Consider the following 17,366-nt stretch of genomic DNA (forward strand, 5'->3'; position numbering starts at 1 on the left):
ACATACAGACCATCCCACAGCAGCAGTCAGTCAGTCCATAGACCAAAAACTTACCAAGAATTCAGCTTCAGACTTGACAAGTCCTCAGTAGAGCGTCACACATGCTTTTCACATTTGATAGCTCCATTAATGCCTTGCTCTTCAAATATATCTCCCTTTATAATGAAGAAGTTGACTAAAGTCATCATTTTCTTTCTTTTTTTTGAGGGGGGCGTGGTTTCAAGACGGTTTCTCTGTGTAGTTTTGGTGCCTATCCTGGATCTCACTCTGTAGACCAGGCCAGCCTCGAACTCACAGAGATCTGCCTGGTTCTGCCTCCCGAGTACTGGGATTAAAGGTGTGGGCCACCGCTGCCCAGCAAGTCATCATTTTCTTTACAGTTAAAAAAAAGGGGGGGTGTTAAATGCTTCTTTCACCTGTTTATAAATTTCACAACGTTTTACTAGCATTTGGATGAATTTTAGTTTCTGGATTAAGCTACTTATGATCTACCATCTCATCTATTAAAAATACTCATCTCAAAAAAAATAGCAGATCAAGGGCTGAGCAAATGTGAGGACTTGAGTCTGAATCCCAGCATACGTATACACATGCTGGGCCTGTGTCCCTGTAACCCCAGGTGGTGGGGTACAGAGACAAGAGGATCACTGGGCTTGCTGGTTGTCAGTCTAGCCAAAAAAAAAAACAAAAAACAAAAAACAAAAACATAAGGTCCAGGTTCAGAGAGAGACTCTGCCTCAAAGGAATAAGGTGGAGAGTGATAAAGGAGGACACCCAATGTCCTTGTACTGGTTAGTTTTTACACAAACTAGAGTCACCTCAGAAGAGAAGACCTCAATTGAGGAATTGCTTCCATCAGATCGTCTTGGGGGCACATCTGTAAGACATTTTCTTAATTGCTAATTGATTGCAGGAGGGCCCAGCCCAGTGTGGGCAGTGCTACCACTTGGGCAAGCGGTCCTGGGTTGTGTGAGAAAGCAATCCGAGCAAGCAATTGGAAAGGAAGACAAGAAACAATATTCTTCCATGGTCTCTGCTTCAGTTCCCACCTCCAGGTTCCTGCCTCAAGCTACTGCCCTGACCTCCCTAAGTGGTGGACTGAGATTGAGCCATGTAAGCCAAAGCAATTCTTTCCTCCTCAAGTTGCTTTTGCTCATGCTATCATAGCAATAAAAATCAAAATAGGAGCTGGGCGGTGATGGTGCATGCCTCTAATCCCAGCACTCAGGAGACAGAGGCAGGCGGATCTCTGTGAGTTCGAGGCCAGCCTGCTCTACAGAGCAAGATCCAGGACAGGCTCCAAAGCTACACAGAGAAACCTTGTCTTGGAAAAAAAAAAAAAAGCAAAATAGGACACCCTCATTGCCTTCATGCACACCCATCCATGTACACATACACACATGCGTAAGTGCATAAACCACACACACACAGAGTACGGTCATACATGCATGTGTACATATACATCTAAAATTTGTTTCAATTGAAAAAAAACAGATCATTTAGGATTGAGATATAAAACCAAAAGCTCAGTAAATGTTTTAACTTCTACCCTGGAATAAGTTACAGGAATGGATTTATACAAGACAGTCTCAGAAATCTAGAAGAACATTAGCTATTCATTTCTTTTCTTCTGAGATGTTTACTTGCTGGGCACATAGGCACTTAATAAATGTCAACTTTTACTATTGCCTTTATCATGCCTCACATGGAGAGTTATTCTTAATTAGGAGCTGACATCTCAGTTGGTTTGCACAGGTCTTAGTCATGCTTGAAAATTTTTATTTACTTTTAAATTTAAACAGGACATTTCAATTCTTGTTACTCATTTAATCCTTCTCTCCAACACAGCCATTTTAAATATTTACACTCCAGATAGCACACATTCGCCATTGTTGCTAATAAAATTGATCATTATTCTAAGGCTAAGCCTGTGTCTCTTTGCTTGGGCAATTACTCAGACAGATCATCTCACACATTCAGCATGACTTGCATAGGAAATCATTCTTTAAACAAACACATTCAATCCAAATTTGGAAAACGCTCTGGATTCTTTTGAGCAAAACACAGAAATTGTTCCCTGCCTTGTGTGGGTCCCAGAGTCAAGAGGACCTGACCACTACAAATGATAACCTTTCAAAAGAGAATTCATATTTTGCCTTCATCTCTGGACCGACCCCACTCATCTGCCCAGACCCAGACCAGCTCTGGGGCCTCAACAGCTACCCCTGCCCTGAGCCCCCAAAAGTCCTCTGCAGAGGGACAGAGAAGGTTGCCAGCAGGTGGATACAGCTTTGTTCTCCCCAGGGGTTCCAACAGGGAACAGAAACAGAGAAGTCATGTAATCTCCCAAAATACTGGCAACTGAAAATATGCTTTTCTCGTTTCCATTTCTCATGGCATTTATGTCTTCCTGTCATATGGAACATGTTCCTCATTGCTGCCTCAATGTCGCTGTTAAATTTACCACACCTGGAAATCCCGAGTCACATTCTCTTCTTGTAGTTACAGATGTTTCTCTGTTTCTTCAGTTTGCCTCGTGATTTTCAGATGGATGCTGACCTTTACAGATTGCATGCATTGAAAGGGTGAATGGCTGAGTCCTATAAGGAGCCAGGCATTTGATCGGGCCCGAAGTTAATTATTCAAGCCAAGCTTGATTCTTTTCTTCGCTTTTGACTTTGCATTAGCACAGGTCCAAAGGTCCAAAGGTCCAGGGTGGCCTGTGGTTTAGGGGTCACTTCTGTCACCAAGGACTCTGCCCAGTGCCTGTGTATTACATGATCCTTTTCCCTTACAAGGTGGGAGCAGGAACTACCTCTACCTCCATCAGCCCCAGAAATTGTCTGGCCCTATAAATCCATAAGCACGTGGTCTTCTGTTCTAGATAACAGCTTTCAGTTATTTCTTTGGTAATTTGCCTCCTTTGTTTTCTTTATTCTCTAGTCAGATGTTAAAATTCTTTTTTTTTTTAAGATTTATTTATTTATTTGTGCTTACAGTGTTCTGCCTGCATGTATGCCTGCATGCCAGAAGAGGGCACCAGATCTCATTATAGATGGTTGTGAGCCACCATATGGGTGCTGGGAATTGAACTCAGGACCTCTGAAAGAGCAGCCAGTGGTCTTAACCTCTGAGCCATCTCTCCAACCCAGATGTTAAAATTCTTATTGACTCTTTTTTAATATTGTCTCCTTCACTTTTCTCTCTTTTGATATTTGTATGGTTTTCTGAACTATTTCAACCTTATTATCCAAGAATCAATGAAACTGATTTTTGATCACAGGGTTTGTTTTGATTTTTAAGAGTTCTTTCTTTTTTAATGTTCTTTTATCATATATGTGTATGATGAAGAGGTGGGGATGGGGGTGGCTCACACTCATGCACACGCCCAGCTGCCGTGATGTGCGTGCAGAGGTCCAAGGACAACTTGGTGGAAAGTCATCAGTTTATTAATTTTTCACCTTTCTTTCACTCATGGAGCTAACATTTATCAGTAAAGAATCATGCCCCAGATACTGACCTGCCGGCTGCAGATGTCCTAGTGAAACAACGTCAAGACCCTGCTTTTACAGTGCTCACACTCCAGTGATGCTAGGAGAGCAACAAACTCTGAGCAGGAACTTCCTCCCATCGAGTCCCTCCTACTTCTCGCTATTCCGAACACACCAACACACCACCCTTCTTCAGCTCCTTCAAGTCCCTCCCTCTCTTCCTGTCCTATGGGAACCCAACAGTTTGTTGCCCTAGTTTTCTGGTAGTCAGCAACTATGATCTTCTTTCTTTTGTTTGTTTGTTTTTCAAGACAGGGTTTCTCTGCGTAGCTTTGCACCTTTCCTGGAACTCGCTTTGTAGACCAGGCTGGCCTCGAACTCGCAGAGATCCACTTGCCTCTGCCTCCCAAGTGCTAGGATTAAAGGCGTGTGCCACCACCACCTGGCTAAGTATGATCTTCTTAAACACCATATCTAACACACACCTCATCCCCACCTCAGCACCATTATGGATCCGGTCATAAGTTCCTTTTATTCCTTTCGTGGCCTTTATCAAATGGGTAATCTTATTTATCTACCCAACTGCCACTTCCTTCTTGTAATCCCACCTGATTTTGTTTGGGAATCCCATGGCCATGCTGCTCACTTCGTGCTGCAGCAAAGCACTAAGCCAGGAGTGTTCTTGACTGGTTTAGCCAACCATGCTAACTCCACACTCTTGCCAGTGATGACTTAGGAAGGAATGTGTGACTTGCCTCTGGCCAGTGGGGCTGTCAGTGAAGTCTGCTAGAAGACAGACTTGAAGACTTAGCCATCTCCAGTGAATGAATGAGTCTGGCAATGAGTGCCCATGGATTCCTGCATTATGTAAAGAGAGGCAACTACACAAGCCAGCAACCAGCCTTCTTCCTGGTGGAGAATCCAGCGCCATCCATACTCCCGACTCAAGGACTGACTCTTAGGCTGACTTAGAGCCTGCTCCTCTCTGTTGTAGAAAATACAGAGGAATGTGTGGAATTGTACCATGAGCAAACTCCAGACAATGGAAAACTCCATCTGTTAAACAGATAATTGGCAAGAAAAGAAGAAAGACTTAGGAGAAAACTTTAGCTTATAAGAGACTTGAAAGAAGACATTTTTAAGTGTATAAGACAACAGTGATTAAAACCACAAGGAAATATGAAGAAGTCATTACAAAATACAAAATTAGGTCTACTTGTGGGACTCCTAACGCTGGGAGCAGGGGCTGTCCCTAATGCTTTGGCTGGCCTTTGGGAACCTGTTCCTCATACTGGATTGCCTGGCCCAGCCTGAATACCAAGGGAGGTGTTTGGTCTCACCACAACTGGCTCTGCCATGCTTTGTTGGTTGATAACCAAGGGAGGCCAGTCCCTTTCAGTCTGGACAGAAACAGAGGAGTGGATTGAAGGGGGAGTGGGGGAGGAAATGGGAGGAGAGGAGGGAGGGGGAAATTCAGTCAGGATGTAAAATTAATTAATTAAAAATTAAAAATCTGAGATGAGTAGCCTGGTAGAGTGAGATTGAGTAGCCCTAAATAGCCCGTGTGTAGTCCCTCCTGGAATCTGGGATGACTGAGTTGTCCCTAATCATTATAATGCAGCAGAATAATGCAATGCAGCACATCATAGCCAAAGGTTCTAGCTATGAATTGAACAGCAGGAACATGAGGCAGCATGTCACAGCCACAGAGCAAAGAGATGAGTGCTGATGCTCAACTCACCTTCTTGTAGTCAGGCCCACACTCAATGGGACTCTTCCCTCCATTAAACCTTTCTAGAAACACCCACAGACACTCAGAGATGTGTTCCCATGGCGATTCTAAATCCAGTCAAGTTGATGATGCAGGTTACCCATTTCAAGGCCTAAGCCATAAGTGATGGCTTTTTTTGGTTACCAACTTGACTACATTGACTAGAATTAACTAAAACCCAAGCATCTGGGCTCACCTGTGAGGGATTTTTGTTCTTAGTTAAATCATTTAAAGAAGCAATTAATCCTATTTTGGATTTTTGAGGTGAGACGATACATCTATAATCCAGATCTTCTGAGGTGGAAAGATCTACCTTGAATCTGGGCCACATCTTCTGCTGGCAGCCTATATAAAGGACAGGAAAGAAAGAAGCTTGCTCTCTCTCTTTGCCTGTTGCTCTTACTCTCACTGGCAGGTCAATTCCATCACTGGCACTAGAACCTACTTCTTCAGGAGCTTGGCATATACTGAAGACCAGCTGAGACATCCAGCCTCATGAACTGAACAACTACTGGATTCTTGAACCTTCCATTGGTAGACAGCCATTGTTGGACTAGCTGAACCACAGCCTGTAAGCCATACTAATAAATCCCCTTTAGATGGTGGATGTATGGGTGGATGGATGAGATAGACAGACAGACAGACAGGCTCTAGAAGTTCTGTTCCTCTAGAGAACCCTAACATACCGTAAGAAGTCCTAGCAGCTTTTAGGGCCTTGAGCATTCTAGCAAACCCTGGCTTACTATTTTAAAAGTCTGACACTCTACTGAAGAGACCACATAGAAAGGTCACCTGGAGAGAAAGAGTTCCTTAGGTAAGCTCAACCACCAGCTGACATGCCTACGAAACGAAGCCACAAGAATAACCACCAATGAAGACAACCAGAACCACCAGCTGGATCCAGTTGAGATAGCAGCATTATAAGCAAATGAATGTAAGTGCCAGTATCTTTAAGGTAGTTTGTTGGGTGGCCACAGACAGCTGAAGACAGTAGCTGTTTCTGGAGAGACAAGGGCACGTGGAGGCTTCTGAAATGGCCAGTGTGGTCTTTCCCTCAACCTGGGTGATGGCTGCAAGGATGTTGTGACTTCCAACGATTTGCTGGGCTATGCATCTGCTTTGTGTGGTTCTCTGCATCTGTGTTTTATTTTAAAATAAAAATAGTGTTTAAGAAGGAAAGGGAAATAAATGTCCACGTGGCTTGGCAAAGAGAAACAGGCTTTTCTTCCAAAATTCCTTCAAACTTTTTAAGCATCGTTCCTGGGATCCTAGCAAACTCTGTTCTTTAATTCTGACCTCATAGATTCATTCAACACATCAAGCACAGAAATACAAGCTTTTTTGGATCCTCCTGGTCCTAGCAATTTGCAAAAACAGAATTAATTGCTTTCGTCTCACTAAACCTTTTGTTTTTTCCTAAGTGAGAAAAACCACGCAGTACCAAAGAAAGGGCACTTCTAAAACGTTAAAAGCTGGCTTACATTTTTCCTGTTGGCAGCAATGTGCTATTCTCTTTTAAATGTGTTTCCCAGTTTCAGAGAACAGAATCTGTATTGCATTTGTGTGGGTGCTTGCACATGCGTGTGCGTGTGTGTGTGGGGGGGTGTCTGGGTGTGTCTGTGTGTGTGGATGTGTGTGTGTTTGTGTCTGTGTGTGTCTGTATCTGTATGTGCGCATGCATATGTGTGTGTGTGCATGTGCATGTATTTGTGTCTGTGTATGTCTGTATCTGTATGTGCGCATGCATATGTGTGTGCATGTGCATGTGTGTGTGCATATGTGTATGTCTGTGTTTTACATATGTGTATGTGTGTGTTTGTGTCTGGGTATGTATGTATATATGTGTGTGTCTGTATATCTGTGTGTGAGCATGTGTGTGTGTCTGTGTGTATATGTGGCATTTTAGTAGAAAACTCTAAGAATCTTAGCTTTCATGTCCTATATTTTCTAAAAAGGCCTTAAGCAGACTGTAGCAGATGAATTGTGCTTTATTCTCGTCTCTCTATTCTCCTCACTTCATTTCCCACTGCAAGGTGTTGTCGTGTGTACTTTACTTCTTAGAGTGACAGTACCTTGCTTTACTAACAAAAAGTAATCAAAGTTTCTGTTTAGGAGATTAAAATTCACCGCCATAATTCACACTGCATATTTTAGAAAGCTTTCACGGTGCATGTATTTTAATTAAATCATAAGTTCCTGCTAAACTTGTGTTCCTTCTGTTGCATTTTTCCACCTGTGAGCTCAAGTCAGACCCTTCCGAAGACTGCAGTTGAGTAAAGCTACCATCAGTTCACAGTCCTCAACAAAAATCAAATAACAGAGGCTGGAGCTCAGCTGGTAGGGTTCTTTCCGGGTTCGCAGAGAGCTCTGGGTCCTACCTGCACCACCTCACAGACTTGACCTGCAGGAAACACCTGTAGTCCCAGCACTTGGCAGGTGGAGGCAGGAGGATCAAGAGTTCAAGTCATCTACAGACACAAGTTCAAAGCCACCTGAATACATGAGAGCTTGACTTACTATAGAAACCATCAAATAATAAAAATTGGTATTGTCGCCTTGGTAGTTATGATTACTAGAAACTCCTGTTCACGTGGTCCTCTCATAATCGATGTCTACATAAAGGGAAATGTCTTATGAAGACCAGGCCTTATGGATCTCTGGGAGTTCCAGGACAGCCAGAGCTCCACAGAGAAACCCTGTCTTGAAAAAACAACCACAAAGACCAGGCCTTAAGTTTATTTATTTATTTATTTTAGTGTGTGTGTGTGTGTGTGTGTGTGTGTGTGTGTGTATGTGTGTGAGTGTGTGTGTGTGTGTGTGTGTGTGTGTGTGTGTGTACATGTACTTGGTGCAGCATACTTGTGGAAGTCAGAAGACAGTGTGAGGAGTTCTTCCCTTCCACCACATGGGTCCTAGGGACTAAGCTCATGTCATCAAGCTGGGCAGCAGGTGCCTTTACCCACTGAGGCATCTCACCAGCTAAAAATCAGGTCTTGAGTCAGCATTGTGCTCTATGGAGTTCCAGGCTCATCTTAGAATTCATGGGGAAACGTAAAGATTTTACTGAATCAAAAATAAATCCTTCTCAAGTCACAGAATCTTTTCTGATTTTGAACATTAGATTTGAGTTTGTGTTTTGTTTGTTTGGTTCGTTTGGTTTTTCCAGACAGCTGTCTCGCATAACCTTGGCTGTCCTGGAACTCACTCTGTAGACCAGGCTGGCCTCGAACTCACAGAGATCCTCCTGCCTCTGCCTCCTGAGTGCTAGGATTAAAGGTGTGCATCACTGCCACCAGTGAATTTGAGTGAGTTTCAGGAAAGGCGCAAAGCTACAAAGAGAAACCCTGTCTCGAACAACCAAAAAAAAAAAAAGCTAACACTAACTTATTACCATTTTCTAGTGTCTTTCAATTATTTTTTCTTAAGGGAACCCAGTTGGCTGGGATACTTTGGGCCACAGATAACAGAGACAGTTATATTAGCTAGAATAAGGGTTCTCCGTGTACAATAACAATTCCACAAATAACACCGGCTTCTATGAGACACAGTTGATTCCTCTCTTGTCGAGGTCCAAAGGAAAGTAGTCCCAGGCTTCTTATGGAGATTTTACTCATGTGACTCCCACGGAAACTGAGGCTGTTCTCATCCCTCAACTCTGCTTTATAAAAACTCCCTAGAAGGATATGTCATTGTCCAAATGGCTGATCCAGATAAGGTCACATCCAGACAGCATCAAGAACAGATTAAAAAACAAAACAAACAAACAAACAAAAAAAAACCATAATTTTCTATCCACTTTGACCTCTGGACCAGTAACCTTCTTGAAAGACGTGACACTTTTACTTAGATCCCACTGACCAAAAGTCAGTTGCATATCTCCATCTTAACGCAAAGGAGGCTGGGAATATCTTTATTATGAGGGTTCGTGTGGACACTAAAAAACTGTATGTCCCACTATTGAAGACAGAAAGGTAAGCACTAATTAGGAGATTACTAGCAATCTTTCTCATCTCTGGTTGGCTTTTTTGAGACTAGGTCTTATTGCTGAGTAGCAATTTCCTCAAGCTAAAACCTTCCATCTTGGAGGGAAACTTCTTAAAACATAGACATAAAAGGAGCGTGAAGCAACAGGCTATTTTAGGACAGGATTTTTACAAGGAGGTAAAACAACAGGATGTTCTAGGGGGAGGTAAAATGCACTATTCTTCAAGGAAGTGCCTTAAGACGGGTAAGCGAACAACTCAAGATATTTCAGGAAATCCCTGAAACTGACCAGATTCACTAGCCCCGCCCCCTTCACAAGAGTGTATAAATAAGCAGTAAAGATTGATGAAAATCACTCTCAGGCAAGACAAGCTCCACAGAAGACTGCTAGACAAGTCCAGCAGCCAGCCAGGAAGAAGTACACACTCCCTTAACTGCCTAGAAGAAACAAAGACCAGCCAAGCAGACTAGAAGAGACTCACACAGCCACCTGGAAGGGACACACTCCAACCTGTTGAGCTGCCTGCAGGCTGTGCAGTGTGCTCCATGTTCCCAGCTTTTGTGAGCTGTCACCCATGCAGAGGTGGGCTTGGGTGATTCAGCTGTCTTTGAGTCATTTTGCTCCTGTAAGTGACCCCTCACCCATCTTCCCGTAAGTGACCCCTCACCCATATTCCTGTAAGTAATCCCCAATACGACTTGTTGATCCCCCATGTTGGACATTGGTGGAATCCACACTTCGGTCTGTCATGGGTTCCCTATCTGGGGTGAATAGATGCTTGCTCACATCTCCCCAGGAATAGTGTCACACAACACCTAGGCAAACCCAGGATGGCTTCAAATTCCCTATGGAACTAAAAATGGCTTGGAACTCCAGTTTCTCTGGCCTCCACCTCCCAGATTCTGGGATTGAATAAAGTCAGCAATCTTCGCTACTCCAACTCAAAGAGGATTTTGCATCTCACACAAGAGATAGCCAAGGCACATTCAAGCAGGCTGTTAGCAATTTGATGGGGTCCTATCTCCCTGAGACTTCTTCAGCTTTGCAGTTCCAGGTACAATGAAATTGAAAGGAGAGAGTGTCCTCCTTGTCTCCCTCTGATTTTATGTTTATTTTCGTTTTTTACTTTATTTTTATTAATTTTGAGATTAGGTCTCCCTATGTATCCCTGGCTGGCCTGTAACCATGTAGGTCAAGCTGACACGTGGCAAGCATCCTGTCTCTGTCTCTTTAGTACAAGGATTGTAAGAACTGGCCCAGCCTTCTCTTCCTTTGTATGTATGCAAATCTATGTGTGCTCACGTATGTGCGAGTACATATATACATGCATGCATGTGTGTGTGTGTGGAGGAGGCCAGAGGTCAATGTTGGGTGTTATTTTTTTTTTTCTTGGTTTTTTGAGACAGGGTTTCTCTGTGTAGCTTTGCGCCTTTCCTGGAACTCACTTTGGAGACCAGGCTGGCCTCGAACTCACAGAGATCTGCCTGCCTCTGCCTCCCGAGTGCTGGGATTAAAGGCGTGCGCCACCACCGCCCAGGTGTTATTCTTAAATCACTCTCAACCTTACTTTTTTGAGACAGGCTCTCATATTGAACCTGGAGCTCACAGATTCAGCTAGACTGGCCAACAGGCCCCTGGGAACTCTTCCGGCTCCACTGAGTAACAAGTGTGCACCCCAGCACCCAGCTTTTTACATGGAAGCTGCAGATCAAGGTAAGGTCCCCTGGTTGAACAGCAAATACTTGACCACCTAGAAGAAAAGGAACTCCTAGGAGCCAGGAAGCTTCCCCTCCAGCATCACTGACTGAACTGTATCATCACCCCGCCTGTGACACAATCACTGGCAAGGAGAACCCGCCACTGTGATGAGCACAGAACAATCTCACCCAGTCTTCAGGGTCCATAATTTGGACTAGTCTCTCCAAAACAGTGCTACACCAAGAAACTTAAATCTGTAAACAACTGAAGGGTTCTTTCAGGAAGTGGAATGGGAAAGAGATGTTGGGTTGGCTTCTGACAGTGGCTGCCATAATCTGTATCCTAATCGTCTCATTGAAGATACTGCCATTACTAATGAGAAATTTCGACTCTGAGGCCACACTGCCATAATTATCAAGATAAACCAGATCTGTTAAGATGTCCATACCTCAGCCGGGCGGGCGGTGGTGGTGGTGGTGGTGGTGGTGGTGGTGGTGGTGGTGGTGCACGCCTTTAGTCCCCAGCACTCAGGAGGCAGAGCCAGGTGGATCTCTGTGAGTTTGAGGCCAGCCTGGGCTACAGAGTGAGATCCAGGAAAGACCCAAAGCTACACAGAGAAACCCTGTCTCGAAAAACAAAACAAAACAACACAAAACAAACAAACAAAAAAAAAAAAGATGTCCATCCCTCACCAACAACTGAAATGAACAAATGTGTCCATAGGTCCTGAACAAGCACCTTGGGCAGACCTCAAACAGGAGCCACTCCCCGCTCCTCTGCCCAAGGGCACTTCACTCCACATCGATTATCAGCTTCAGTTTGAGACACGGCTCAGTGTTTAAGAGCACACTGCTCATGCAGAGGACCTGGGCTCAGTTCCCAGCACCCTAATCAGGGGGCTCACAACTACCTGTAAGTCCAATTCTGGGGGGCACTACCGCTTTCTTCTGGCCTCGAGGGGCACCCACACATACACCTACACATAAACCCACAAAGGCACATAGACATACACCTAAATCTTGAAAATGAACCTGAAACTCATTAAAGGCACCAACTAACTCATTGACGGACTGTTTCAAAGAAAGTCATTGAGCCCTTCTCAATGTGTAACAGTGAGTTCAGGAAAAGATCTCTCTCTCTCTCTCTCTCTCTCTCTCTCTCTCTCTCTCTCTCTCTCTCTTTCTCTCTCTCTCCCTCCCTCCCTCCCTCCCTCCCTCCCTCCCTCCCCCCTCTCCTCAGACACTGGCTTTGAACTCTTCCAGCCTTCACCTCCGGAGTGCTAGCATTACACATGCGCATCCCTGCACCCAACTGAAGAACAATTTCCTCAAGCACTTGCTTAGCTGTTTCCTCCACTCAGGTTGTTGGTGTCGGGCAAACCTTTAACCACCGAAGCCATCTTGTGGGCCCTAAGTAGGTCAGGGACAGTTTCCTTAACTACTTGCTGGTAGCAGCCCCCCCCCCCCTCGCCCTGTGTCCTCCAAACCCATGCTGCACTTTCCAGGACTTTTCACAGTCCTCTAAGGACGCCTTAGGTGGAGGAGCTTGGATTTGTTTCCTTTCTCATTCTTTAAAAATGCAATCATATTTTTAGTTCTCTACATGTGTTTATCCTCTGTAGAGGTGGGAACATGTCATGTCACAGCAGAGTGTAGACTAAAGAACATTCTATGGGCGTTGCCTCTCTCTCTCCACCATGTGAATCCTGGGACTTGAACTCAGGTCACCAGGTTTAGCAACAAGTGTGTTTCCCTGGTGAGCCATTTCGCCCGGCTTCGTTTAAGTTTTGTATTACATTTGTTTGTTTGTTTTGGGGGGGTGCATGTGTACCACAGTGTGGAAGTCAGTTCTCTCCTTCATCAAGTGGATTCTTTTCTTTTTGGTTTTTTCAAGACAGGGTTTCTCTGTGTAGCTCTGCCCATCCTGGAACTCACTCTGTAGACCAGGCTGGCCTCGAACTCAGATTATTAGGATCTAACTCAGGGCCTCAGGGGGTGCTTCTACCCACTGAGTTATGTCATCAACCCTCACTAGTTTATTTTAAAAGGAGACGAAGTTACTGTTTCAACAAGAAAAAACATCATACATGTGTTTTTTTTTTTTTCTCTTTCATCTCAAGTTATAACAATGCCAGCAAAATGTCTCAAAAAAGGCCAGCAAGATGTCTCAGTGGGTAAAGCAATATTCATGCAAAGCCTGGTGGACTGAGTTCAGCACCTGGAACGCGTGTAAAAGGAAAAGGAGAGAGTCAGCTGACACAGTTGCCCTCTGACCTGGGTACGCATGCAGTGGCACACCCATACTCACACATCATACATTTTTTGTTTGTTTGTTTGTTTTGTTTTTCGAGACAGGATTTCTCTGTGTAGTTTTGGTGGCTGTCCTGGATCTTGCTCTGTAGACCAGGCTGGCCTCGAACTCACAGAGATCCGCCTGGTTCTGCCTCCCGAGTGCTGGGATTAAAGGTGTGCGCCACTACTGCCCAGTAATAGTAAATGATTTTAATGACATAAAAAAAAAGAGCATCTTAGGGCCGGCCACTGATGCCTAGACTGAGTGAGCTTCCTTCCTGATTCAAGGAAAATGCAATCATTTTATACAGATAGTAAAACAGTCACTAAAGGCTACCAGGTAGTGTCATGACTGCAAGTCAGTCTCCGCCCTACTTATTAATAAAAATGTCCTTGCCGGGCGGTGGTGGCGCACGCCTTTAATCCCAGCACTCGGGAGGCAGAGGCAGGCGGATCTCTGTGAGTTCAAGGCCAGCCTGGTCTACAGAGCGAGATCCAGGAAAGGCACAAAGCTACACAAAGAAACCCTGTCTCGAAAAACAAAAACAAACAAACAAAAAAAATGTCCTAAGTTCCTCTAAACGATCCTAAAATCAATCCCTTTTAGGAAACATGAGGATGTTGGTAATCCTCAAAACTGCCATCTTTAGGAACGAAGTAATTCCTTCTTGATACCCCAGGCATTGCATCGCTTTACTTGAAGACTGACTGAATTCTAAGGCAGGCAGGCTTTTCAAAGCATGCACAGGGAAGTTTGGAGGCGCACAAACCAAATGGTACTTAAGCCACTGGCCTGAAAGTAAGCGCAGACAGAGCGCTACAGGGTGCTAGCATTCTAGAGGTAGAGCTGCTCCAAACAGACACAAACCTAGCAACGCTTAAAATTTATAGACTAGTTATCCAGAGCCCTGGCAAAGGATACCAGGGCCCAAAGAAAGTTATTGCCTCCGCAACAGAAGCTTTCAAATCCACGTTTCACTGCAGCTACTTTATGAGGAGCGGATCATAAAACCGTATTTAAACTCGACCTTCAACCCTCCAATTGTTTTACTTACAATTAAGTCAGAGCTTGAGGGTATTTATGGGCTAAAGGGTGGGCAGAGGGATAAATGTAGGGGTATGGTTTTCTTCAGGGACCTGAAGCTTCGAAACCGCCGGGAAATCAGAGCCCTGTGATCTTCGTTTGCTCATGCGGGAACAATTCCCAGCATTTTTCCAAGGCTCCTTTCCCTTCTGGCGAGATCACTGCTGTCACGTGAAGCAGAGGCTCATTATCCCTGGAGGTATTTTAACTCATTCCTTCCCTCTCCAGTATATACACACACACCATGAAAGCCCTCTTCCAAAGCAGAGAACACTGACTAACTAGGGCGTGTCGTGACTGAAGTTTTACTCACTTAAATACGTTTATTACTTGTGCGTTGTGTATCGATTTTGATAAAGAGGGTAACACGTTTTCTTATTTGAGAATAATACGTGCATCAATCACAACAAAGGTCCTGACCTTGAAGTGTGTAAACCGGCTTATCTCCAACCTTGCCAGGGGTCCTGACACCTGTAGATGGCTATGCATCAACTTTAAGTACTTCTAACTATGCGGTGAAACATCTTAAGAACGCAAGCCCCTATTTAGTGTTCTGTGACATCTCTGATCCCGGAACTGGGGAAAACAGCAAACAGCAGAATTCTAAGAGTAAGGCAGGATTAGTCTTTAGCTAAGTAAAACATCCATGTTTCTCTTCCACAGAGGGACTAGTGACTAAGTTTTATCCCCACCCCCACCCCCAACATTGCCAGTTGCTGACGATTCTCTATTCGAAGTACAGAAGCAAGAATCTGGAAAATCAATTCTAGCCTCTGCCCTTCATATGGTCTCCTCTAAAAAAATGTTTTGAAATGTCCTGACTGAGAACAAACACGAATAAAGAAATGGATAAATGCTTTCTTTTTAGACATAACCTAACCTCAAGGTCCAGAAAAGGGGCATCAGGAAAAACTTCACTGTGTCTTTTACAGAGTTACAGTAAAACTTGGAGCCGGATACATATTTTTAAAGGTACTGCGGAAGCCAGGAGCGGGACTCACTGGATTCACAAGCTAGCTTGAGTGTCAGTGGCTGAGGGCAAGATTGGGGTGGGTGGGGTAGGAGCCCAACACACCGATAGATAAGGAGTCAAGACTTCCTGCAGTTTCTGTTCCGTTTGGTTTTGGTTTCTTCTGCCTGCCTGTCTTCACTGAGTCACTCCTCCATATCTCAAGATCTCCTCAAAAGACGAGTTTCTCCCCGTCTACAACTTTAACAACTGTTTCAAAACACGCCAAGCTTCCCCTTTTGCTTTCCTCCCTCTCTGGGGAAGGAAAGGGAACCATCCAACCTGAAAAGGTGAAGACTTCATCCTTTCTGTTTCTGATGAAATCGCCCCGCAATTGGTGTGAAGTTCGGGGGAGGTGTGGCCAGCGCTGCACTTCACAAAACCCGGCCAGTATGACCACAGGGAAATTCTCCTCGATAGGCCAGGAATCCCCCGCAAGGAAATCTCTACACTCGAGGGGATATCCCCGGCAACCTCTGCGGCCACTTTCAGAAACCACTCAGAGCCAAGTACAAGCAAGAAAGATGTTTCCCCATCAGTGAAAGAACGGATCCTGGGGAGAGGGGCGCGCATGTGGGGGGGCGAGGACTTTGGTGGGGGGACGACAGAGTCCTCTCCAGCCCTCCTGAGAGGACCTGCCTCTCCCGTGCGTCCCTGGCGAGTCCCGCATCATCCCATCCCGAGGACCCTCCCCACCCGAACCGCGCCGGTGCTTGACACAGGACACGGTCCCGGAGGCGAGCGCGTGTCTAGGAGCCCAACTCCCGCGAGTGGCACCCGCTAGCCAGCGCTCCCCCGGGGGACCGGTGCGCAGGTGACCAGGCTGGCCCTGGCTCTGCCAGCGCTGCCCTGGAGGTGACTAGGCTAGCCCCGGCTCTGTGCCGCCCTGCAGCTCCGGCGGCCGTACCTCGGATGTAGGCGCACTTGCTCTCGTCCAGCTGGCTGGAGGCCGAGCCGCCCATGGCCGCGGTGCCGCACCGGAGGCAGAGGACTGACACCGACTGGGTCTGCTGCTCGCTGCTGAAGGTGGATGCGAGCGGGAACTGGCTCCGTAATTAAAGGGCCAACTTCCTCGAGAGGCGTCGCCGGCGCGGGCGCCTCCTCCAGGTCCGCGCCCTCGGAGGACATGTGGGCCGGCCCGGGGGCTGTCTTCCCGCCCTCGCTGAGCCCCGGGGGCTGTCCAAGGAACTCCGGGGACTGGAAAAGGACTTACCTCCTTCCTGCTCTTGGCTGACTTTTCACCAGTTTGGGGACAGCCCAGGCACATCATGGAGTGGTGACTGTAAACGTCTGCCAGCTGGAAGCTTCGTTCCCCCTCTTGCACAGGTGGAGGTCAAGAGCCCATTTGCCTTCCTGTTCTCCGGCCACCTGTCCAGGGTCTGTTTTCAAGGCCCTCCAGAAAATTCCCTTGCCCCCAAGTCCGGGAACCAGGGAGAGCCATACCTTCCTGTAACCCAGAAGTTGGACTTAGGCGGTGGGAAGTGGAGGGAAAGCCAGGCAATCGATGGAGAAACCTGGCAAACACCAAGGCTGGGTCTCACACACTCTAAGGTCTGCCTAAGACTCAAGGATCTGTCCTTGAGGCTCTTGTCTTCTTACCAGATGGGAAATAGCTGGTAGGAAACGGACATTGGTCCTTTCCCCACAACTGCTCTTCAGCTTGGCAGCCTCAGGAGAGATCAGCCTGGGCAGAGGGGTCGCCCTGATTTCTTTCTGTTCTTAGTGGTCAGACTGTTAGCCATTCCTTCATACCAACTTAACCAGGCCTGAAGAGGACTTGAATTAAGTGTTCTCTACACCTGTCTCTGAAGATAATTCTCCAGAACTTTAACACAAATATTTCTTAGAACCAGTCACACACACACACACACACACACACACACACACACACACACACCAGAGAGTCTCTCATACCCTACATACATCCTGTCTAATTTCAAAATATGTCCAATGTCCCGCGAATTCTTTCATCCTTCCACTACCCTCATTTCCCTAAGGAAAATCACTTGTGTTACTCTCTGGGTGTCCCGTTTTATT

At 45.7% G+C, this 17,366-nt stretch overlaps 1 protein-coding gene across 1 annotated transcript in view; it reads right to left on the reverse strand.

Moving 5' to 3' along the window:
* Niban1 (niban apoptosis regulator 1) overlaps positions 1-16,406 on the reverse strand; it is a 149,929-nt gene extending 133,523 nt beyond the window's left edge. The window contains exon 1 of the mRNA XM_059280874.1: positions 16,237-16,406. Coding sequence (XP_059136857.1) covers positions 16,237-16,291 — 55 coding nt within the window. The 5' untranslated portion in view covers positions 16,292-16,406. The remainder of the gene's footprint in view (positions 1-16,236) is intronic.
* Positions 16,407-17,366: the final 960 nt, after the last annotated feature.

Source organism: Peromyscus eremicus, chromosome 15 (assembly GCF_949786415.1).
Source record: "Peromyscus eremicus chromosome 15, PerEre_H2_v1, whole genome shotgun sequence".
NCBI classification, from domain to species: Eukaryota; Metazoa; Chordata; class Mammalia; order Rodentia; family Cricetidae; genus Peromyscus; species Peromyscus eremicus.